We start from the raw sequence: 25,603 nt of genomic DNA on the forward strand, positions 1-25,603 counted from the left end.
ACGTCGACTGTATATGGCACTGCTGCTTTCTCGATTTTCCTTCGCTCTCTCATATTCTCGACTTTTCCATAACGTCAATTTTCTCTCCCCCTCTCTCTCTCTCTCTCTCTCTCCTTCTATCTCTTTCTTTCTTTCGTTTTCTCCCTCTTGGCTGAAACGTTAGTAGAAGAAAACTCGAGAGTGGAAAGTGAAAATCCCTCTCATTTTCTCGCAAAAGCAAAAGAGGGAGAGGGAGCAGAGTTCCTCGACAACATCTACTAGCATGCATTCGCGTAAAAACGTTGAGAAACAGGGTACAATGCAGAGCGTGTACGGTGGTAGGGTACATGCAAGGACAAGAAGTTCTCAGCTCGTATTCACACGTAGACGTCCATTGTCTCGACTTGTTCGAAGGTAAGAGAACGCAACTGAAGCGTTAAGGCTGACATCATTGTCATGTTTTTTTTTTTTCACCACCACCAACGCCACCACCACCACCACCACCACCTCTCTACTTTAGATGACGCCCATTTATTTATGTAACGCTTTCTCGCGAATTTCAAAGTGTATACTCTCGCAAAGTATTCTCGTTTTTCCATCGTATTATTTCTTTTCGAATCCATCCACGTTTCTTTTCTATCCGGAGTCGCAGGTACCGTTGACGTCACCACTTTGATTTTCAATCCCCATTCGCATGGCGGTCCCTTTTGTCTCCATATTCGACAACATCTCGCACTACGTTTCTCATTATTGTCTTTTGTACTTGACATTTTGAAGAAACACTTCTCAAAGTTATTCATCGAGCTCGTTTGCTATACTTTTTACTAGACGAATTGGAGAGAACGGCGCATTTGCTAGGTATCGTTAGATCAATAGGAGAATATAAACGACGCGTCTCCTATTCGATTTGTTAACTCGGCTGTATAACGATCGAGAGTTAAAAAAGAGATGAAATTTTTTTCTTACCTTTCTCGTTGGTGGTTGCATATTGGGTTTGAGTCGCGACTGGCCCACTGCCAAGGCCATAGATACCGAATGGCTTCTCATAAACATATACCTGTGTCTGTGGCCTTTCCCCCCTTCCTCCTGCGCGCGTAAATTCAAATTATTTTTAAGCGACCGATGTGAGCGTAATTAATTTGTAAAGAGCGAGGATAATGAAGTCGCGTTCACCTGTTGGCTCACCCTTCCTCTTTTCCTTAGGTCCGCTCGAATAGGAGTGCAAAATACATATTTGCGTTGCCAACGGGACCGAGTTACGTTCCTTTCGGTATGATTGTTGCTTTAACTCGGGTCTGGGTCAGTGACGTCATCGTTTTTAGGCCGTGTACTTAAAGTTTCGCAGCAGTTTCGTCCTTTTAAATATTTACACGGCGCCTGTGACCGAGTCGCAACCGTTTACAAGAAGATACCTTTCATCTTTATGCCTGTTGAAACTGCAGTTAAAACAATCGCTTAGAATCCTTATTTCCTCTTACAAGGGAAATGAATTTAGCTCGCAATAGAGAAACGGTTGCGATCTGCAATTTTTTTTCTTTTATTTTCACTCGCGCAAACTCGACTTTCATTCGATACGTATTTATTTTCTATAGGTAAAACTCTTCCGTCTATTTCTCGATCGTACCTTGAGAATTTTCATCATATCATAGTTGTGCCACGTGTAATTAAAAGACTATTTTAAGTTGCATACCATCCACCCACGGTAAAGTCAAGCTCGGGGCGAAGCCATTCCCGTGTCTCTTGCACTTAACCTTAGAGCCGAGCTATACTACTCCTTTTCACGTAGGGGACTTTTTCATATATCGAGTGGCATTTATTAGCACAGGTCATTGCTTCGGATCGCAGTCGGCCGTCGTTTAAAGAGATAGGTGTGCGCGCGCGCACGATTAAACTCCACCGTAACGGATTACGGTGTGTACGCTTGCTCCCGTATAGGGTGATACGCTACCATGACCTTTTCATTAATAAGAGAACGTTAAAAAAGAAAAAAATAATCCAAATAGCGTGTCGATTGATCCGTTTATTCGCGCTTTTACATCAAATCTTTATCAACTAAATTATTATCGACGATGCTCGTAGTTTACGTGATTACTAAAGATCAATTTAGAAATTTCTTTTTACTGACGGATCAACAAACGAACAAGAACAGATACTAGTTCGGTAAACATAAATCGTGTAAGGCGTGGATATACGAGGAACTACAACTTAACGTTCTCGACAAAGTCCGTTGGTTTCGTGAACGAAGACAAAATGCGCTCACCCCTAAGATACGGGAGCTTGTTTCACGTTGGATGAAAGTGTAGTACGTACCGCACAGTATGTTAATCGATAAGCTAAAGCTTGCAAATCCTTTCTACCCAGTTCGTATACAACGCGAACGAGAGTTCGTCATTGTTTGCGGTTTTTGACGTTTTTTTATACGTTCGGTCTACTGGGAGACATCGTTGAAGGAAAGTTGACTAACGTAATAATTGTAATTATGTGAAATGAGACGGTGATTCGGTTACGTGACACTTTGTTTGACTGTTCTACATTATCGGACATTATCTAATTAATCGTCTCCGAGGCACGTAGTGGTCGTATATTTTCCATCGTTGTCCGTTCTATAACTTCATTTGAATATTATCGGTCTTTAATCATGTTATTGCGTTCATACAGGTTACGCAGTCTTTGTAATTCGACGCAAAACGCTAGTATAAATCTCGACGTAAACGTAAATTCGTGCAGAATATATCGACGTTATCGTCTCTGTACTAATTCTCTTGTCTACATATACAGAATGGATTAGTAGTCAACATTTACCGTCTAAATTGAATGAAGTTGGTTGACTTTTAGTACGTTTACATCCGCGATCGAGGGAACAAGACGGTGGCGTTTCTCGATAAAATCTGTTAATTCCATCAAATCAATCGTCCCGTGCAAATAGACGGTGCTAACGGTTTATCGACATCGTCCGTTCAATCTATTATCAGAACGGTGCTGTTCTTTGACCGGCACCTATTCGACCTCTCAAAGAATACGATAATAATTGGGAGATCCTTTTTAAAAAAAAAAAAAAAAAACATAAAAGATACGATTTACTTTAAATAAAGACAAACTCGTCGTATCCTTGGAGCGAAGAATTGAATCGCGTTAGAAAATTTAGCGGCTTTTCTGATCATTAGTAAGATTTTGATTTGAAATATTTCTCCGGCCCCTCACCTCTATTTAACGTTTCGTTTTCTGTTGTAGTGAAGAAGGCGCGGTTTATCTGCGAGGAAGGTTCGTATCAACTGGTATAGAAGAGGAAGGCGAACACGCGAAGAAGAGAAAAAAAAAGAAAAGAAGAAGAAAGGGAGAAAAGGGTCGAACGTCAGATCTACCGACTCGTCGGCGGGGATCCTTTCCTCCTACCATTTAAACTTTCACGAGGGAAACGCAAATGTAAATCCAACCGAGCGTATTGGCGACCGACGATTGTCCCATAGAATTGGAATCGAAATGATACCTTCGTCAAGAAAAGTCCTTAGTTACGCTCCAATTCTGAGATCCGCGCAAAATTTGTTGCGCTCGGATTGGAATGCTTCCAAGTTAAAGGTTATGCGACTTCTCGAGCGGAATATCGCGATGTATAAACGCGTTTCCAGCAAAAAGAATTTGTCATTATTCGGCCAATGACGTGTGCCGACGAGTGGAGTCGCGATGGCGTCGCCAATTTTCAAAAATGTATTTTAAGATAACAAATATGTAGGTACGTTAAAATGTTCTTTACGAGTACGCGATTCGATTTTTATTTCCCTCGAGGCTCCTACGACGCTTTTCAATTTTCCATATCGACGCGTACAAACCTTGAGTCCTTTTTTATACTCTTTCATTCTTCTTTCTCATATTGTGTTTACCATCCGTTAACTCGAGCTTTAACAACGCATCTGCTCGTACGCGTCTATGTTAAGAGAACATTATTTCATCGCGCATAAAAGCACTACTGCATACAGGATTCGTTTTACTTATCGCGCTTTATCTTCTTTCTTGTTCGAAGAAACATACGCAAAAAAAAAGAAACATACGCGTATTATACTTTTATTCGATACACCTGACGAATCATTCTTTCCTAGATTAATGTCATACGTGGAATATATTATTGTCCGTTAGTTGATTAGAAATTAGAATTAATTATCATACATCTTAGCCGATGGTTCTTAATATTTCTCACTTATCTTATCATTTTAAAGCTTATGTGATAGAGATGATTTTTCGCGATCGTGCTTGCACATTAATTTTATCGATATACATATGTACATGTGCAATATATAAAAAAATAAAATTCTTAGAGGAGGACAGTAGATATTCGTTGATGAATTCGCGAAGAAGGTAAATTTGATTTTGTTCTTATTGAATCGAATTGAACGAGATATTGCCGTAACGTGTATTAGTGATTAAATTGCGTTCAAGAAAGTAAAGAGCTGAAGTGAAAGAGGAAAAAGGTCCTTTCAATAAATTACGTCTTTCTTGCGATGACAATTTCAGCGAAAAAAGGAAATAAATAAGTAATATTGCTAAGCGAAAACACATTTTTGTAAGCTTCTGATTTCGCTACAGTCAAAAGATCGTTTTACTCGAACATTTGTCGATTTAGTCGCGCGCACAATTCTTTCTTATTCATCATTCAGATTAAAGAAAGAGGATATAAAGAGATTTAAAAGAATATTTAAATTAGTAAAGAGGAACATATATCTCCTATGATGAAAACAAGAAATTACTCGTGCTTGCGTTTATAGAAAAAGTAGGCAAAGTTGTAAGTAAAGTTATAAAGTTATAAGAGATTAACTTTTTCGAGAGTTTGCCACCAAATAAAAACAGGAATAAGGAGATAAATCTTGGATGCATTTAGCGTATTTATGTATGAGTTCGTATTTATGATAGAACGAAACGAAAAAAGGGCCTACGATGGGGCTTGCGATGGGGCCTCGAGGGTGAGCATTTTTCGTGAGGGTAATCGAGGCAAATATTCTGCGTTTATCGAGCATGTAACCTTTAGCAAAGAAAGCATCTCTCGTGAAAGTGTAGCTACCGTTTGCTTACTCGTATCCTTATTGGCTTACGATGCGTCGGTGAATCATTGAACGGACGATTATCATTAACGATTACAGCGGAGGACTTCAATTCGTACGTAACGCTGAAACTGCAAAATGTAAAGTCAACGACAGTCACCGTGAAGGGGGCCAATCCAAGCTGGGAGCAAGATTTCTTATTGTGAGTACCATTTTGATTCTACGGATACTAGATACCTACTTCTATTACTATACTCTAATAGATATCGTTTCGTACGTAAAACGAAGTAGATGAATGCGAACGAAAGATGGTGGAGAAAAGCTGCGAATCGAGGTCAGACAGTGAGTTTAAGAGGGTTCGATTATTTTTAAACTTTCAATGAGGTCGTAGGCGAAGCGCGGAACCTCGCAAGAAAATCAATTTAAATTTAAAACGGTTGCTCGCGACCATTGTTGTAACTTTTTTCCACTTCCTTCCAAAACGTACCTACTTTTTTGCTCGATTATTTGTAAAATGTGGCTATTTCTTCGGTTATACATCAGTTTTTTTCCAGTATTATTGAGTTAAATCATTGACTGGGCGAAGCATTGGTATATATTAAGGTACCTATCGAAAAACAGAATGTTACTCGGCTATAAATATTATCGGTTTTTCAGGCGTTATTGAGTTCTCGTCTACAGGCTTGAAAAACGCCGTAAAATCGGGAATTTCGCGATCGACTAACGAGCCCCCTTAAGGGGTAAGCCGATTCAGTGCATCGATATATAAATAGATGCTTAGCTTCGTGCGACGAGATAGAGAGTACTTAGAATAGGTCGATTAGCAAGCACGATCTTGTCAGGTGCGTTTAAAGTATCTATTTCTTTCTTTCTTTTTTTTTCTTTTTTTTTACTTTTATTCACTTTTTTCACTTTTTCTCGCTTTTTTCGCTTACATGGTTTCAATGGGTTCGATTTAAAACGATCCGCTCGTTTCTATGCATCGTTAGCGTGATTCGAGCACGATCTACTTAACGTTTACAACGTTAAAACGCCAAAAAAAAGAGAGTGGATTAATTTCTTTCGCTTATTCGTAATTACCGAAATAACGCATAATCGTTCGTTAGTTTAAGCGTCGAAAAAAAGAATGTCCCAGGATCTATCCTGTTTGTGATCCGTTCTGATCTGTTATGTTCTGGATCTGTTATGGATTATGTTCTACATCTGTTCTACATCTGTTTTGCATCTTACCCGCTTCTGCTATGAATCGACTTCGCTCGAAAGGCCACCTGGAACAAGTGGCGAATGACGTCATCGATATTTCTACTCAGCTATAGTTCAAAATGTAACGGGTTGCCTTGTTACAAACTTTTAACCAATCGATCGATCGATACCCGTTTTTTCGTCAACGTTTTTCTTTATTTGTATTGCGCGCAGCAAATGAAATTCTTGCATCGAGAAATTCATTAGATTTTGAAATCATATTCGTAATAGTTATTTGTAGTATGTAGTAGTAGATCACTTAAATAGCCAATTCCGTCCATATCGACCAAATGCAAGTTCCCACGGGAACGTTTTTATCGTAAGGACTTGCGAAAGGGTTGCAGATCGTGTCGCTAAGAGATGAAAGACATTACAATCTCGAATCTTTTGGATAGCATGCTTTTGGCGCCACGCAAATCCTTAGATAGGAGCCAACAGATCTTTAACCTACTTTTCGTTCGATGCCACGCTTTTTATTCATTGGTTACATATATTTAACGTCTACCTATTTGTCTTAGTCGCGGAGAAAAAACATGATGCTTCTAACAACAAGGTGATCGATATAACGAAATGATTAATAATTTACGTTTACTCATAACTTCATTAAATAAAATGGTATATCTATAGATACACTTGTCTTCTTACGAGAACTCGTGTTTCTTTGCGAAAACGTGATTAGCCATTAAAATTTAATCTTGCAAAAATCCGTTTTGTTTTTCAGCGAAACAAACGATATGCACGCTGGCCTGCTAGTAGAAGTTTGGTGCAAGGGATTTCTCTGGGATCGTTTTCTCGGTTACTACTTCATCCCACTTTCAGAAGTGACCTACATGAACGAGGTAACGTCAAATAAGACTTTCGAGACATCGACGTTAAAGCAAGAGCAACGTGTATCGTCAGATAACAACAGCAACACACAACCACTCGACGACACTCCGACGGTACACTCAACACGATACATACACCATTCTTAATAAAGCATCCTTTTTCAATCGAACGTGCATGCGCGTAGGTGCTTTTACTTAAATTCAACATATTTTCACCTCTGAAAACATTCTCCCTTGATTATTAAACAATTAACGTTTGCTAAAAGGACTCAAAATCGAAATCGGCCAGTCGCTGTAGCATCAAATTTTCGCAACAATTTTCATCTCTTTGTAGAAAATGTTTGAGAAAATTTAAGATCACGACCATTATTTTAAGGAAACTTCTAAATCAGTCTTAATCTCTTTATCATTCGCTTTATCTAAGATTACGAAATATTTAAATCTTTTGCTTTCGTAAGTTCGATCGATCGTAGTAACGTAGCTATAAAAACTTGAAACTTGCGTAGACTTTCAACCGGTGCACGTACATTATCTGAATTAAAGGTGAGCCGTCTTTTCCAGCATGCAGTTTCATTTCACGCTTAAGACACGATTCTATTAAAAGCTTGAGAGTTGAAAAGCTTTTAAATAAATTCTCCTTAGTTCCATCGACCCTTTATTATCTCTCTCGAATATCTCTTTTAATAAGCCAATTATTTCTCGGTAAATTTTAACCGATATTCTTTTCGTACCGGTCCTATTATAATCAATAATTCAACTTTTATGTTGGCCTTTTTCTCGTATCATATGCATAGATTTTTTTCACGTCGATTTCGTTAAAATATACGCTAAATTATTATCGCGGTAAAGCTTTTCCTGTCAAACTTTTCAATCTCGCTTTTTAAACTCACTTTACAACGAGTAACATCGAAGCTTTGAAAAATTTCGGATAGACAGAAGAAACGCTAATTATTTGAGGAATACCTCGAAGAAGATTTTTCGCGAACATTTTTCTCTTCTCTTTTTTTTCTATTCCCGATTCCTGCACTGTTGTAAAATAAGGTAAGATATTCAAGTCGTACCACCGTCTGAATCGTACCTTCGACTAACGATCCTGATTTTTCAATCGTGCGATATTCATTGATTACGTTTGATTAATTTTATTTAAAAACTTGTAGATATTTCTAATTTGATTAAAATCAATGAAATCAAAAAGTTAAATGAAGTCATGAAAAATACGAAAGATTATTTCTTTATATATTAAATTACACATTTTATACGATCTTTTTTCTTACGGGGGTACGACTTGAGAAAGCTTACAATACACATTTTCCTATTTTCTCGATCATCTGGCCGGAGTTGGTAAACTAAAGAAAATTCGGCTAGTGTTTGCACGTCGAACGAACCGAAGCCAATTACCGTCCCGCTCGTTGACCGAAAGTGTCGTGGTTTTTGGGAATAGGAATTCGTTTGATAGACGCCTAGGTCGATCCAAGTCGGGAAACTATTTTTCCGATTAATTGTATTTTCCCCGAGCGTCGTTGTCCGGTGGAACGATCTATTACGCGCATATTTCGATCGATTTTCTCGACACCACCGGTCGAGTAACGAATGAAACAATTTCTCTGCACGTAGATCGTTGGTCGAAGATACCAATGGGGATAACGAATAATAAAACGAAAGAAAGAGAGAGAGAGAAAGGGAGAAGAAGAGGGGAAAGAGAATGAGAGAGATTGCAAAAGTAATTCGGCTAAGTGTTGCTTTTGTCACCAGGAATTGAAGTTTCCTCGATAAACGATACCGAAAAGTACTACAAGATGAAAGAATAAAGTACTACGTTCGTTGCTAGTACTTGTGACACCGTGAAAGACGAACGAAAGAGTATCATCGTACGAGGCTCTTTACCTCGAAACTCTTACGCGATAGTCCTTTAGATTATATCTTTCCGAAGTCGACCTTTCTTCCAGGCATTATCGACAAAACCTTCAACTTTTAGAAGCTCGGAAGATTCACGCGATCCGTACGACAAGTTACGATTTAACGCAATACCTTACGAGTTACGAGTTTTGACGAGGATGATCGATAACGCGATTATCGCAAATTCCTTTTTTCTTTTCATTTTCAAATTTTAATTTCATTCGAAAAGTAATACGACTCTGCTTATTTCCGATCGAAGAAAAACCGTGCGATCTCGTTTCTTTTTCTCGTTTTACTTTTTTTTTTCTCTCTGTTTCTCTTTCTCTTGGTTTCTTCTTTAGATGCAGCATATCATTTGAAGGTTCAACATTTCACGAATATTCCAAATCGTTTTAGACGCACATCGTTATCGATGTCCTAACGACATCTTTGACCTTCTCTTTTCACAATTCTCCAAGAAGTTTATCCGTTTAGACAATTTCATAATGACGTTACTTCACCCTCTTCCTCCTCTCCGGACTCCATCTTTATTCGTTTTACAATGCGTTAACGTTATATAGCACGAGCCGAACGTGAAACGCATCCCCCATCGTCTCTGATCCTTTTACGGATCGACGAGAATTTGCAGCCGCGTGACGGAAACAGAAGAATCCCGGTAATCTCAAGCTTACAAGATTGCCCATAATCGATTCTCGAGTTAGCTTCAGTTCTTGTTAATATCAAACTTTTATATCTTCCTTCTCCCTTTCGCATTTTTCGCCCTTTCGTATTATTAACCGTTCAAAATCTTGATCTAAATCGATCGTTTTCTCTAAACGATCAAGAACAAGCGATTTATAATTTATGCGAACGGATTTGCGAAAGATTAAATCATGGCTAAGATATATTTCATACTATTATTCTTTTCTTTTGCATATTTACATTTCGTAATAGGAGTCCGATGCCGTTTCGATGGCGGCCCAAATTACTTCCCTAATTTTCCCTTTTAATTCTTAATATTCTCATCGCGTGAGAGAGTGAAAAGATTGGAAGAGATTGAAAATAATATTTGTAGATCGCGTTGAAGGGGAGAAAAAAATGTGAAGATGGATCTCGATTTAATCGATAACTCGGTTCGTAAAGAAAAAAAAAAAAAACAAAAATAAAACGTAAGAAAAGTCTGTCCGCTCTTTTTCCCTTAACTTTTGCTCACTCCGCTCGCTTATAAAATGCCAATGTCGGGGAGAGGGAAGCGCAAATAAAAGTCCCTCGAAAAGTCAATATCGTTTCTTCGTAGAAGTTTGACGATTCCAAAGCTCGAACGGAGAGAGATGTCCAATACAAAAGGTGAGGGAATACATAAATCTATAAGTAACATGAAACTTGCCACCGCGGCCTCACCGTTCTTTCTTATACTTTATCTATGATATCATACGTTTCCATCTACTTCTTTTTATTAAAAAATGAGCCAAGGCTAAAGATAGAAAAGCTTTCCTGCTTATATTAAGCGAATTCCTCTTTTAGGTCTTTTTACAATTACAGACTTGAAATAACTTTGAGAAATATCGTTCGAGCTATCCAAGAACTCGATATCATAGTTTTTAATATCGAAAATAGAAACATATCTGGATATTTATTTAGGACTGCTAAGAGACTTCTTCAAAGAAGAAAGAAATGGGACGATAGGGTCAAAGTCTCTCTGTCTCTCTCTCTCTCTCTTTTTTCATCATTCCAAAGGTCCTCGAACCATCACAAACTGCCATAAATTCCTAAAAAGGATTTTGAAGCAGGTATTTTTGCATATTCTTTTTTTCGAACGTAGAAAGAAGATGTATTCGGCTGCATCGGCAAAATCTACCGATAAAAGTGACTGTTAGTTTGCAAAGGAGTTTAAAAATGATGACAAATTATGAGCACCTTTGTCGATGAATATCAAAAAATCGTCATAAACGTATTCCTTATAAACGGTCTGGTTCGATTGGATATGGATAAGAAACAAGTTTTGGTGTGAGAAAGAGGGAGAGAGAGAAAAGAACAGTAGTCGGTTTTTTTCTGCACGAATTGTAACAAGTAGGTACATCTTATCTTTTGACGAAGGGTCGTAGAAATTAAATAAGAGGGTGGTCTTTCTTCGTAGGGGTGAAATTCAGTCACGTCCGAGGGGCTAACCTTCTTTTTCTACACACACGAACATTCGTCCCCTCCTGCAGCCGTTCCGTTCCGTTCTCGTTTAACGTGTCCGAAAATTCCTCGCAATGAATTCATTCTAATCTTTCCTTTCCATCCGTTGGAAAAAAAAAAATCATAGTCATTAAGTATAGGTAAGAAGGTTTGCTTCATTAAAGTAAGATTACTTCTATAATTCTTTTCTGAACGAGTTTAAGCAAATATCGAAGAAATTTTCCGACGAGACAAATTGACGAGCAACGACGCTTTGAAATTTCCAATTCATCATCAACGATCCTAAATTTGCTCGATATAAAACTTCAATTTCGGAATAAAGTTAAAAACTATATAAGGATTTATCGGTAGGATCCTCTTATATAGTTTTAACTTCGTCCACGATATTCAGGTTGGTTGCATCGCCATCACTAGCAACAATCCCCCGATCTCTTTTCTGCTCGTGACGTCAGCTGGCACGCGGCCAACTCGGAACGCTCAATGAAACGGTCGTCGGGGAAGAAGCCAAGGCGACGCGGACGTAGTCGACGTGCTTTTACGATGCTATTATTTTGCGTGCGCACACGCGAACGGTCACCCGATCTTGTGGCAACGACCTTGATAGAGGACTTGGACGATATCGCATTTCTTCCGTCTATCGTTCCAAATGACTACCACCACCAACCATCAACCACCACCACTATCCTAGTTTTTCCTAGACAACAACGTAACATCCCTTTCTAGCATTCTTCCGACAAATAACTTTTTCACGAGCATGCATCGCTTGCTTTTGTTTTTCTTCGCATTTGCGCTTGAAACTATGCGATGCGAAGGATTGGTAGAAGAGTGCCCAAGAGAGAGAGGAAGGAAGGAAGAGTAGAACGATGAATCACGAGGCAAGCCATTCTTTCACGCTTCCAGACGGATCGATCGACCAATAGCGCGCACCAACATTGGGACGTATAAGCGGAGAGAATGAGACAAAGAGATAGAAATAAAAAAAGAAAAGAAATACATACATGGAATAGAGGAAGCCAAGTTACCCAGGAGGGAGCTAGCTAGCTTTCGTGCGCTGAGAAATTAAATAAAGTCCAAAAATATAATGGATAAAGTTATAGTAATCTTGATGAAATGGGTGTGGCGGAGTAGGTGCAAAAAAAAAAAAAACAAAAAAAAAAGAAAAATCAAAGAAAGGAAAATGGGAACGAGATCAGGTCGCTTTTCCTGTTGCGAGAACAATCTGGGTCAGGTCTGGCTTAAAATATTCACAAAGCCAACCGCGAGAGATCTACGCGAGTGGTTCGATTCACATTAGAAATACGCTGACTGTGATATGTCAAGTAACTCGAGTGGGGAATAACGCTGGGGTATCACCGTGAACTAACAGCACCGACAACGTACGCCAGTGTATTCCTCTCTTTCGGAATTTACGTGTGTCGAGAGATACACCGAAAGAAACAGTCATCCCTAATAGTAACACGCCTTGCCGTAGATTTTAGCAATTCCCTCTTCCACCCCCTCCGCCCTCCCTAAAATGTCAACAATTTTCCCTACGTTCCCTCCTACGACGTTTGCCGCAATCGTACGAATTTGAATTGAATTCGCCGTAACAACGATATGAATATCCTTGATTTCGGAAGAACGTCTTTCTAACCAAAATGAAAATCCTGCTTCCTCTGCGCTTTAATTCTATACATACTTCTCGATCTATTTTTTTTTTCTTTTCTTGACTTTTCATTTTGTCGACTTTTTCAAAGAACCACGATTTTTTTTTGTAAATCCTACTTTATTATATATACTTGGAACGAATTTTCTTTTCTAAACAAACTCGGTCACGATAATATTAGCAAAGTTGCATTTAATATTCGTTAATAATTCGGTAGTTTTGTTATCGAAAGTATAATATGTGTCGATCGACGATATAACTTTTTATTATTATTATATTATTTTCGTCGACTTTTTTCTCTTAAAAATAAGAAACGTCTCGAGAGAGAGAAAAAGCGAGAAAGAGAAAGAGAGAGAGAGAGCGTCACGTACGGAAGAGATCGACCTTCTTCTCGCCGTTTTAACACCGTCGAGAAGACTTACCTACCTAAATTTGCATTTTCATTACCGACTTAAAGCTCGCTCTCGAGAGTGGTCTTTCAATGGCTGCCGTCCTTTCTTTTGCTCGGCCAAAGATTTTGCCTACCCATTCTCTCGTCGTTAATCAGACAGGAATCGAGATTTAGCGAGGAAAAGCTCTTTAATTTTGGAAGTTGAAAGAAAGAAGAAGAAGAAGAAGAAAAAAGGACCATTGCGTAATGTTTCACGAATATCGATTTATTTTTGTTCCCGTTGACGATCTTCGAGGTAGTAGTTTTGGTGATAGCTTCGGTGGCAGGTTCGATCGAAAAATCATTTCTAACGCTAGACGAAAAGTTCTCTCTCCGTTCTGCTGACGATTCTGCTGACTACTATTCTAGTCGCGCATCACGGAGACTATAAAAAAGGTCCCGTCAGGATTGCACTCTTCGATCGATCCTACTCTACCATTTCCGTTCTATTATTTATCTTCCCCTTTTCTAGCGACTTCTCCGAAGTAAATCGTTGTTCGTTTGCCTTCCCTAACGTTGCGAATAGATGAAGAAAAATGAGAAAACGGGTGTAAGTATTATTTCTTCCATGAATAATCTGCAAGTGCGTCATTAGGTGCTTCGTTCTTTTGATATCGCGAATTCTCTCGTACGTAATCGTTATCCCCTTTTAGAAAAGCTTGCAATGCTATGATTTTTATAAGAGAAGAGTCTATTCGTTGTTCTAAGAAATTGATGAACGACCACGATATTTTGTTTCATCGAGAGCGAGAGAGAGAGAGAGAGAGGAAAGGGGGAAGATAGGCTGCTTTTATGACGACCTTCTTCTTCTTATAATTATATTCTCTCTCGTCATAGAAGGAAATAATCGCCATAGCACTCGTCCTTTTCGCGTGACAAATCCACGAGATATTCGTAATTATTTGCGAAGAGTATGACGAAGAATCATTGTGTTGTCGGATGTTTAATTGCGGGGGCGTCTTGCCTCATTCGCGAGTATTCAGCTTTTCCTTTTCTCTCTCTTTTCTTCGCTCTCTCTTTTCTTCGCTCTCTTGTTTGCTCTCTCTCTCTTTCTCTTTCTCTGCAAGTTTTCGTCTATCTCGTATTTCTTTTTTTGTCCTCGTACAATTTTATGAGATGGCGTGAGAAAGCCGAGCCAGCACGCGCTGCCTACGAGGAAGTTGTTGGAAAAAATCTTGAAAAGGGGTCGAAACGCGCGTGCGACAGAATGAAAGGCTGGGATTTATAGAGATGTTAATAATTGTGTCGTCTCGTGACTCGGTCGGATATTATCGACGTTTAACGTTTCTCACGCTAAAATGTCTATCGATCGGCACAATTTTTACCTTTCAATTCTTTACGTTATTTTCAACGAAAATATATACTCGAATTTGTTATATATATATCGAATTATATCAAATAAACACCCGAATTTGTTATATATATATAAAACAGAATACATATACTCTGACGCAAAGTAGGTTGAAAATATAAAATGAATTTGTTGATTAGTAAAAAAAGAAAAAATCAAGATTCATAGAAAAATGGTATATTTCGATGTACGAGATAGAAATGCAAATGACTTTCGTTTCGTTTATTTTCTTACGATGCATATCAAACGAGAGGGTAGTTGAAATTCTTGTTTTCTCTTGTTCTCTTTCCTATTCTTTCGTTCTTTCATCGATTCGCTTAGACTTTTCTATATATCTCTCTCTTTCTCTTTCTCTCTCTCTCTCTATCTCTCTCTCTCTCTTGTATGATGGAGACGATAATTGGGCTCGGTTGCATGGAGACGGATTGAAATCAGATGGGGGAGACCACACGTCACACCTATATCGCTAACTCAATTCACCTAGCTTGTAATAGGCTAGAATTAATTCCAACTCGAGCGGATCGACGAACATCCTCGATCGAATATTGCGAGTCCTCTTTAATTAGCGTTGCGCGTGTGATAAGAAAAACTTGAAATTGATAGTTTGGAAAAGTAATCGATCGATCAGAAACGTGGTTCTTTCCAATTGCGATTAATCGAAACTATTACGGATAATTTATCGTTTATTAGAAGGAAAAAACGAACGTGAGTTATCCTAGGAAGAAGCAATGAAGTTTTTCAGCGGTCTATTCGATTGTTAATCGTGTAAATAATTTCTTCTAATTTTCAATTCGGTCGTTTGCATCATCGTGCGCAAAACCCCTTTGTCGAAGTAAATATATATAATCCTATTGCCGTCTCTTCTTGGCACAGTGGTTCAATACGAAATTGGACGATCTTCGATAGCGAGGATGTAGTTAAAATCTTGATCTCCGTGTATCTCCAAGCTCGTTATTTTCTTCTTTCCATCTTATCGATCGTTGGAAACCATCGAGGATGTTACGATGCGATACCGCACCGACTAAAATTAAGGAAATTCCTTTTCAGAAGAAAATCCTTTGATTTATCCTAATTATCGTTATTCGCGGCTTAACTCCTATTTAAGCTTTTAACGTTTACGAGGTTGTTTTCAGTTTTTACGATTCGCCGTCTCTCTAACGAGCACGTCGTGGTCTATTTTCGTGATGGAATCGGATTAGTGGGGCAGAAATAATTGAAAGGAATTCATTAAGACGTCGAGTGCCCTCGTCGACGTACGATCGCGTGTTACGTCCGTCGGAAATAGTGAAAAGAGAGAAAATATTTTCTCTAGACGCCAGGGGGGGCTTTAGTACAGGGTACAACAGGTGCAAGCAGGCTCCTTAAAACGAAGGAAAAGCCTCGATCAACCTGATCTCGAGTTCCTCGCTTCGAGTTCTTTCAAGGACATCTATCTTTGACACTTTATACCACATCGTGGAATTATAATTTAGCGACCCTGACGCCCCTTCTACGATTTCTCATACGTGATCTCTCGACAGACGGAAATACGGGTCGAGTTCGTTTGAAGGTGCGACTTTGTTAATACCGTAAATAAAATAGTATCACTTTAATTGCGAATAAACTTAATGACGTATTAACGGGTTTTTACGCTTGTTCGATTATTCCTTACTTTTTACACTTTTCGAATGAAAAGCTATGCCTGCATGGTTGAGTTCTACATCGCACGAGATAATTTTTCTTTTTCATAGTTTTACATGAATTATCGCTCGAAGTTACTAGTAATATAGTAACAACTCATCCAAACTCGATCATTTTTTCGGAAGGAAAAGATCGCGTCGGACGACAGTAGGTAACGCGCTGACCTCCGATGCTAATGCAATAAGAGGAATTTTCGTCGAATGAATTACGGTGCGTTCCGAATAACTACTCCTCCGTTTACTCCTCCGCATCCAATTATTTACTCCTTTGTCGTATACGAATTAACTCGGCGAACACACGATGGTCGAAAAATGATGACGAACAAAATTAGGTACTCTAGTACTCTAAATATCTACATATGTATGAAAGGTCAACAGTATCGTAAATCAACAAGACGTTCTCTATTGTATTTGATCGGCTCGATGAATTATACTCGACGTAAAGCAAACAGTACGGTTATTCGCCACTCTGCATTGCGATCTACTGTAATCTCTTTAATTTTAAATAATAAGTTTTAAAGCTAGATTTCAGGATTAAAATATATATCTTTAAATATATCTGGCACGAATTGGATCATATATTTTTGGTCAAATTCCCATTGGAGTCACTTTAATCTAGTTTATTTTAAGATAAATTTAGTAACGCTTTCTAGCTTTTATATAATGGCGATAAGTTTATTCGTTATTTAGTAATCGTTGTTAATCGAATCTTGAATTTCTATCACTTTATACGTTCATTTTTCAGGAGGGCTCTGGACAGTGGGTCGCCTTGGATTCCGAGCTCGAAATGAGGGGTGCCGAAATCGTTGGCACAAAAAAGCCGACCGGTCACTCTCTTCTAATAGACTGTCGATTGGAGCGACCTTTCGGTGAGTCGAGTGTTTATCGTTGCTCTATAAAAAAGAAAAAGAAAAAGAAAAAAAAAAGAAAATAAAAGAAAAAAACTATCTCATTATACCTAATCACATAAGAGCGTGCTTTTATAATTGTATAATTTTATAGTTTCTTTTTTATCGCGAGATACACGTACGCGATTACACTCATAAACGTAACAAAATGATAATAATGATAAATAAAAACTCGAACGATTTCATTTATTCATTTGCGCGTGACAAACGACCCTTTGCAAATATGGTTGCCAAAAGTGTTCAACGAGACTTTGGAAAACGAGTCTCGGTTTTTACATATATATATGTATATCAGTTTAATTTCACGACCGTCAGACACGGGGATTTACTGAAATCGAAAGAGCGTAAAGATAATAAAAAATCAAATGGAGTAGATCTATCCAAGTTTGGAGAGTAAAGCTCGTAAATTCTAAGGATCATACGAAATTGGCTGGGAGATCGAAGACGGTTATAAGCTTCGAAGATTTCTATAATCGAAGCTATGATGAAAATACTAGCCATTTGATTCGTTTAAAAGATGGGGGAAAACATGCGTTAGAGGTTCGTAGTAGTCGATCGTGCGAAAGCCATCGGAGGAAGGAGAAAACACGGACTCCTCTTGCACGGGGACGAACTTTTAATTGAGTACGTCTAGAAACTTGTCGAGCTTTTGGCTCGACGCCTGACGGTGGTTCGTAGATTTCAAGCCGATGTACCTAGCATCCGCATGCCGCGTAGCTAGCTACGTGCTTCGAGAATTATTTCGACGTTTGGTACTTTGGAACCTGGCCGACAACGACCGAACCTTGCAAGCGAGACAGAGAAAGAGAGAATCCCGAGAAATAAGGAATGAATGAACCGGCAAGCTTTCTCGGTTAAACTTTTGATTCTGGCAGTAGACGTAACGGGAAGGGAAGCCTTCAAATCTGTTGAAGCGATTTCAAAGCACGTGCGATAAAAAAAGAAAGAAAGAGAAAACTATGTTTCTCAAGTAGGTTTTCTCTTATTCTTTTAATGATTACTTCATTTTTTCTCAAGCAGACATCCGCGCGATGATACACAGCCAGCACGGCGACAGGCTTTTCATGCGTTTATTCGAGGCTAGTATACGCGTTTTAGCGTTAGATCGTATACATGGGCGCGTTGTAGATGCATTATTCATGAACAACCGCGTATAACTGGCGAAATGTGCTAACTCATCGTTTTCCCTTCCGTTATCGATCGTTAATAACTTTTGCGTAATCGCTTCGAAGGCAGCAGGTTAAAATAAAGGATTTTCATAAATGCTTAGATTGCGATCGAATTAGTATATGGCAGCTCTAAACAGTTATTCAAAATTTGTCTTATTGGAAATAAAAACGACTGCCGTTTTCCTGGAATAAAAAGTTAAGAACTCAACGTTAGGCTCGAAAAAGTTATACTTTCGAGGAAGTACGACTTTTACCTTTTACCTACTAGCCGGTCATCGACACGACGATCGATATGTTATCGACCCTCTCGCTTCTCAGTTACAATCGAGCATGTTTCCGATAATTTCGTGATAAAAATGGACAAAATTTTCTTTCTTAGGACAACGTGACAGATTGACGTTAAACAAAAAATCCGGAGGGAGGTGGTAAACTGAACAGTAACGGGAATAAATATCGGAGCATCGATCGTGGGCTAGGTCGATGGGCTGGGAGGGGAGGGGTGGGAAGGGAACGGGATAAAACGGAACACGAAACCGTTTAAAGCACGGGCCGATTAGCCGAACGCGTTGACGCGAAAACTGTCCTTTTATCGCGAACGATTTTTCTCGATTCCCTTATATTTAAATCGTGCGCATAGTCTACGCGAGTTCCTTTTAAAGCAACGGTGCAAATTATTTTGTATCACGCGATGCTCCACTTGACCGTGTTGCGAAATGAGGGAAAAAAGGAGGCCGTTTATAATAAACCTAGGTGCAGGCTGCATCGCTCAATTCACCCCTCTCTACCTCCACCTCGCATTCCTTTCCCCTTCCCTTTCTTTTCAACTTCACCCTCGTTTTCTTTCTCTTTCTCTTTCTCTTCCTCTTTTCGTTTTTCCTTTTCCACTTTTGTCTTTCTCCCTTTTTCCCCTTTTCCTCGTTCCTTCCTCCTAACCCCCCTGTCTTTTTCTTCCAACCGCGTGTACTTTCATTTCACGTACACTTCCGGTTTCTCCATTACAAGCCGACGAGCAGCCTGCGTTTAATGGATTTTCATCGAGCGCTCCTCCCTTTCTTCGCCCGGTTTACTTTTCATTGACTTTGTTTTTAGGCCAACGTGTAAATAGAACATACCTCTTAAATTATATTTAAAGACCGTGCCCTTTGACCCTCGTCGGGCGTATAATATAATTTTCATATTGGTCGAACATGTTCCTTCGCGATATAAAAAGAAGATCGGATTTGGACTGAAAATGAAACGTAGTTGATGATGATCTATCCGAAGCCGATGTATTCCTATAGAATCAATATTTTCCTAGATACACGTGGAAAAGATTTATGACGTTCATCGGACGGCGAGCCGGTATTTTGAAGAAATCTCGATGGATTCATAAATATAAGTCAGATTTATCGAGCTGCATAACATTACGTCGACACGGGAACGCTTTATTTTCATGGCTATTTCTGAGTGCCGCGACAAGAAAAAAGGTCTTATTCCGACAGCTTTAAACATAAATCACAGCTCGGTAAATCAGAAAATTCTAAGGGAGCTCTTTCTCTCTCTCTTGTTCATCTCTATACGTGTGTCAGATAAGGTCTTTTGTCACGAAACTACTGACCGTCCTCGCGACGAGCCTCGTCTCGACCGCCTTTCCTTCCGATATACATACATGCATATGTAAGAAAAGAGACAAGAGCGCGAAAGTATACAAGATGTGTACCTATAGTCAAGATAAAGCTAGAGATAAGAAGATTTTAAAGATAATATCGCGAGATAGTTGGAACGTTTCGACTCGTCGTTTCGTCTCGTTAATGCGACCAGATCGACCGATCTGTATTTCTAAAAATGCATTTGCATCCTTTATTCGAACTTTAATCCAAACCTCGCGAGAAAAAGTCAGCTAAAACACTTTTGGCAATCGTTTAAACGCGAAAACCTACCAACATATACATACACATACGCACACGTAGAGTCGCGGAAAAGAAAATAATTGAAAAGAGATAGAAAACAAACACGATCGTTGAACGGATGAGAAAGATCGGGTCGTACCGTTTCTGATCAATATCTGACCAATCAGGAAGGTGCGATCGACGAACTGGATGGAAAGCCCTGCTAACGAGCGAAACAGCAATGCAGTTGCGAGCAGCTCGGCCCATGTGTGGCTCAGGTACCCTCGTCAAAATCCGCATTGATCTTGATCCATAGGATCTCTTCTGAATTTTTGGTTTTTGGGATTCCCCGTTGAATCGCAGGAACGCCGCGTGCGCTATTAAAAGCACCTCACGTTTTTCTTTCATCGTTCGTCGGATGCTTCGTTTTTTTCGTGAACTCGCGTCGATCGTATTTATATTATATTTATCATCCTCTTTTATCGAGAAATGCGAACGCTGAAGAGAAAAGAGCAAAATTCATCCAAAAAAAAAAAGAAAAAAACAAGAGAGAGAATATTTCGTGGAGACGCGATTTCACGATTGACGAAAGTATCCGCGCGTTGTTTGAACGTAATTAGCGATAATAACCCTCTTCTTGCTCGTCAGCCACTGCACCATAGTCTTTACATGTCGGTTTTCGTTTCTCTTTCTTTTATCCTCTCTTTCTCTTTGCGCCGTCGTCTTTAAGACGATGCAATAGGAGGAAGCTCGTGAACGACGAGGATCGATCGATTCGACGAATTATTACTTTTAGATAATAGACCCGAGATTTGTCATTTCGAGGTAATTAAGAAAATGGCTTTGAACTTAATTGACTCGAATGCTTTGTTCTAAGCTTTTCGGAGAGACTCGCGTTTCTTTTTTTTTTTTTTGCTATTTTCTTCGTTAAGCTAATTCGTTCGATCTTTTTTGGGTCGATTTGCGCGTGTTTCACGGCAGGTAAAGTGTAAAGTCACGCGAAGAAAACCTCTTTTCGATCCTATGCGATGGATTTAGCCACGATAAAAAAGATATTCTCAAATGTTTTCTCTTCTCGTCTAATCGATCGGTCCTCGTCATTTCGTGACCAAAAAAAAAAGTACATACAGAAAAAAGAAAAAGAAAAAGAAAAAAAAAACACAGAAATTGCATTGCATTATCACGAGAGCACGGGGGCGGCACCTCTTTCTCGGAATTCCGCTTTTTCGTTATCTTTCATTTGGATATTTTTAGAGAGAAAAAAAAAAGGAATGCGTCGATCGTTTGTAAATCAATGGCAAAAGGTGAGACGTTTTAACCTTTCGATGCCCTTCCATTCATATTTCCTCAAAGTACTTGAAAAGCAAGCGCGTAAGCTTCACCCAAGGACTTTCCTCGTGTTTTGTCCGTAAAAGAAAAAGTTCTTCCTCTATTGGACCTCGAGGGATAAAGAGGGGAGCATCGAATGCGCCAATAATCAGGTTTGCCGAGAGATTTTAGCGCTCGATAGCTAAAATGAAAGAAACGTTGGTGGAAGCCTTCGAAGCGGGGACACTGAGTGTTGCGTATAGAGAGAATTTTCCTTGTCTAACGAAAAGCACGTTATTCCGGTATGTTATCTCTTTCCTATAAATAATTCCATGTGTTATACTTCACATTCACGCCTGTATTTTTCGTCGAGTTACGTTATCTTCTATTTAACACGACAAATTTCTTCTATTCGTCACAATTTTTTCTTCCACCTTTTTCTTATTCAATCTCCAAACGCATCGTTCACACTTCCACATTCTCGTTTTTGACACAACTGCTATCGCCATTCTGGAATTCACTCGATTGGTTGTTATTAATTCGATACAATCGACCGAGGAGGAAAATTTCTCGAGTTTCTTATGTTTCGTCCTCGTCCGCTAATCTCCTTGCTCTCTCTCTCTCTCTCTCTCTCTTTCTCTCTTTCTCTCTCTCTCTCTTTTCTATTTGTCTATCTCTCTTATATTAAGCATACATTTTCCTCTTACAAGCGCACACATTATTCACTTTCGCAGCATACCACCATCGCACGTGCACGCAGTGGCGCGGCGATAGCATAAGAGGGGTGGGCTTTGCTGATTAAATCGCAAGCGAGAGATTCCTTTTGTTTTCTTTGTTCGAGGCTTATGACCATGATGATATTGCGTTAGAATGATGCGAGAGGGTACCTGCGGATATACATACAACCGAGCTATGGCTGCGACACTGTTATTTAAATGACTTATCTTGTCCGTAGTCGTCTCCTCTCCCCTCTCCCCCCCCAACCCTTCTATCAACCTCTTCTCCTTTTCGTCTTCTTTTATTTCGCATCAGACTGTGTGCTTTTCAATTATGATCTGTCATCATTAACGGCCGATAGTAAACGCCAATGATGTGTAATCGGTTAAATCGTCTTTACGTTAAAAGAAAAATGTCTTTCGCGATTTAGTTTTTGCTCTAATCGATTGCACCGACGTTGACAAACGTTGATGATTTTATTTTCCTTTTTCGGCGAATGAATGGGGATAGTATTTACGTTAGTTAGATCATTCATTTTATTTCTCAAAGCATGCGAAACGCATCGTGGAGTGTGTATTTCTGTTTTTCTATTTTTCTTTATTCCTTTCCGTTCACTTATGTATTTTATCTCACGCACCAGGAAAACTTTCGAAAAACAAATATAGTATATTACGAAACGATAACGCCGAAATATAGAAAATTGGTCGTACACGTTGATCGAAATCTTTCGACCATCTTTCATGGTCGATTAATCTTGTCGGAGGAAAAAATGTGTCGTCATAACCGTCAATAAATTTAGATATTTTTGATCGAAACAGATTATATATTACGCGTGTGTGGTATTAAAGATAAAACCTTTGTTACGTTGTTACGCAAAACGGAAGAGTTTCTTATGACAGAACCGCGAGTGGCAAGAAAATGAAAAGATTTCGCACCGAAATCGTTCGAGATAAGCGTTCCCTTTTCGCAGTTGGTCGTTTCCAATAAAATTGATCGCTTTTTTGCGACTAGCGAATGGAGAGTTGGAAGAATTTTCTTATTTTTAGCATTCGTTTCGATTCGAGAAAAAGCAAAGAAGTAGTAAATGATGACACTCGTTCGGAAAGATACGTCTCGTAGCGTTATTCGCGAATCGTAAAAATTGAACTTTGGGTAAAATTCGCCGCGGGCGAAATAGTTGGATATAAGAGACAAAGAGACAAAGAAAAAAGGGGCAAAATCGCGCGAAAACTCGTAGAAAGGGGCCGTCTTTCTTTTTCTATCTATCGTCTATAGAGTTGCTCGGTTTAGGTTCAAAAAAAGAACCACTATCGGGGTTCTGGCGGGCTTCCACTCAAGCTCGCCGTTACTCGTAACGATGTTTGTCAATATATCGATGAGCAGATGTTACCCGTTTGAGCATTATCGACGCGAGCAACGTTTATATATCGCATATATATATAAAACGTTTATATATCGGTCGAACGATTGTCGAATAGCAACGAATAGCGTCGAAAGACCAACGGGATTAGTGCTTACAAAATAATCTGAAGAAGAGAACAAAAAAAATAATAAAAAAAAAAAGAAGGGCTCGCGCGAAAAAGCACTAACCGATATTCCATCCCCCGAGTCGCGTTAGAGAGAAGAATTTAAGGGGGGGGAGAAGGGGGCGAACGAACGAGCTCGCGCGTGCGTGATACTTCGAGTGCAGCCGGCAGGTTTCTCTATCTCCTTAAAAAGACGTCACTGTTCGAGGGTTCCTACGTTCCAGCGGGGGAGAAACGGAAGAGAAACGGGAAGAAGAGAGAGAGAGAGAGCTTTGGAGAGGTAGTCGTGGAAGGGTTGAAACTCTCGTAGTCTCGCTCGAGAGTGGGGGAAAGCTCAAAGAAAAGAGCTACTCGTTTTCTTTCTGCTACCGAGACGATGATGAAGACGACGACGACGACGACGACGACGACTACGACGACGAAGGAGAAGACGTAGACATTGACTTGCTCTCTCTCCTCCGGGGGCTTGACCCTTTTTAGGTACGACCGCAGGGAGTTCCTTATTTTAATTGCATCCGAACCAAAGTTAGAAGCAACTACCGACAACGGGCAAGCACTCTCTCTCTCTCTCTCTCTCTCTTATTATGTGGGAGAACATGTGTGGGAGTAAGGGACAATCGCAGAAGGAGAACAACTAGACGAAAAGACGATGGTACGTGTCTTTGCGGCAAGGAGTCGTCGCTTCAGGCCGGAATGTAAAATATGTGGGTCAGGGTCGAACGACGAAAACGCTCCGAGTTCTTTTCCTTCTTTCCGGATCTAGCTTTTTAGATCGGACCGTAGAATGAGATATTACTTTTTGCTCTCACCGACGTTTCAAATTTTTGTTTACCTTCTTTTTTTTTTTTTACAAGTACACATCTTTATCGTATCGTAAACGAGAACAACAAGAAGCCGAATGCTTTTGCTCGTTCGCAATACGCGAATAGCGAATACGAATAAGATATAAGTTCCAGGTCGACAAATTTCTAGTCATTCATTCCGTGGGTTTTCTCGCAAATAATATCAAAGTACCAACGTCGAAATGGCAAATGCAACTTTCGCGGATTTTATGGATATTTTACCAACGACCCGTCGCGTCGTTGCATACGCATATCTATGCATATGTGTCCTTTCGACGAATCGACTAGTCGCGATTTTATCGAGGTCCGAACCCGACAGACGATGGCCCGCGATTCGAACGAGCGTCTGCCCTTTCCTTTGAACCCGAATTTGAAAATATATAGGCATATATACATATATATGTATATGTATATACATATACCTATGCTCGAGTTCAAAGTCGAGAATTCGTATCCTCGATCAATCTGTACGACCAATTTCGTTGGCGATATCGTTCGCAAGTAGCCATGAATAAATAACGAAAGAAAAAATCAATTGAAGAAAAAAGAAGGATCGATAAACGGTCCTCCCTCCTATCGCTAGCTCATTATCTAGAAGAGTAGATGCGGATTATGTGGTAGAGGAGTAGCGAATATCGATTACTTGACTTTTTTCTTCTTTCCTCTCGTTGTACGTACATATGTGTACTTGTATAGAGGACGTATGTACGACGTGTAAGACGGTACGGATGAAAGAGAAATTAGATATCGAGGCTCGCGCGATTAAACGTATCCCCAACCGATCTCTATCTTTTCGAAAGACCCGGAGAACACGGAAGCGGCCGATCTGCAGAGGAAACTGGAGATGCTGAACAACATGATGGACCAGGAAGCACGGGTCGAACAGGCACGCCGACAGATATTGTACAATATAGGCCACTGTAAGTATTCCCTGCCATTTCCCATCCAAAATTACATTTTAAGCAATCGCTCTCTTCTCTACGATGAGAGACTTTGTTCCGATCAATAGCTTCTTTCTCTTCTTCT

General features: G+C 39.5%; 1 protein-coding gene across 1 annotated transcript in view; it reads left to right on the forward strand.

Moving 5' to 3' along the window:
• Window positions 1–311: 311 nt before the first annotated feature.
• The window catches only part of LOC122526379, a 35,207-nt gene continuing 9,915 nt past the window's right edge, over window positions 312–25,603 (forward strand). Inside the window, exons 1-7 of the mRNA XM_043649758.1 lie at window positions 312–393; window positions 3,211–3,240; window positions 5,109–5,211; window positions 6,973–7,192; window positions 16,985–17,108; window positions 20,373–20,462; window positions 25,378–25,497. Of these exons, the coding sequence (XP_043505693.1) occupies window positions 327–393; window positions 3,211–3,240; window positions 5,109–5,211; window positions 6,973–7,192; window positions 16,985–17,108; window positions 20,373–20,462; window positions 25,378–25,497 (754 nt within the window). The 5' untranslated portion in view covers window positions 312–326. The remainder of the gene's footprint in view (window positions 394–3,210; window positions 3,241–5,108; window positions 5,212–6,972; window positions 7,193–16,984; window positions 17,109–20,372; window positions 20,463–25,377; window positions 25,498–25,603) is intronic.

This window comes from Polistes fuscatus, unplaced genomic scaffold (assembly GCF_010416935.1).
Source record: "Polistes fuscatus isolate 324 unplaced genomic scaffold, CU_Pfus_HIC Scaffold11, whole genome shotgun sequence".
NCBI classification, from domain to species: domain Eukaryota; kingdom Metazoa; phylum Arthropoda; class Insecta; order Hymenoptera; family Vespidae; genus Polistes; species Polistes fuscatus.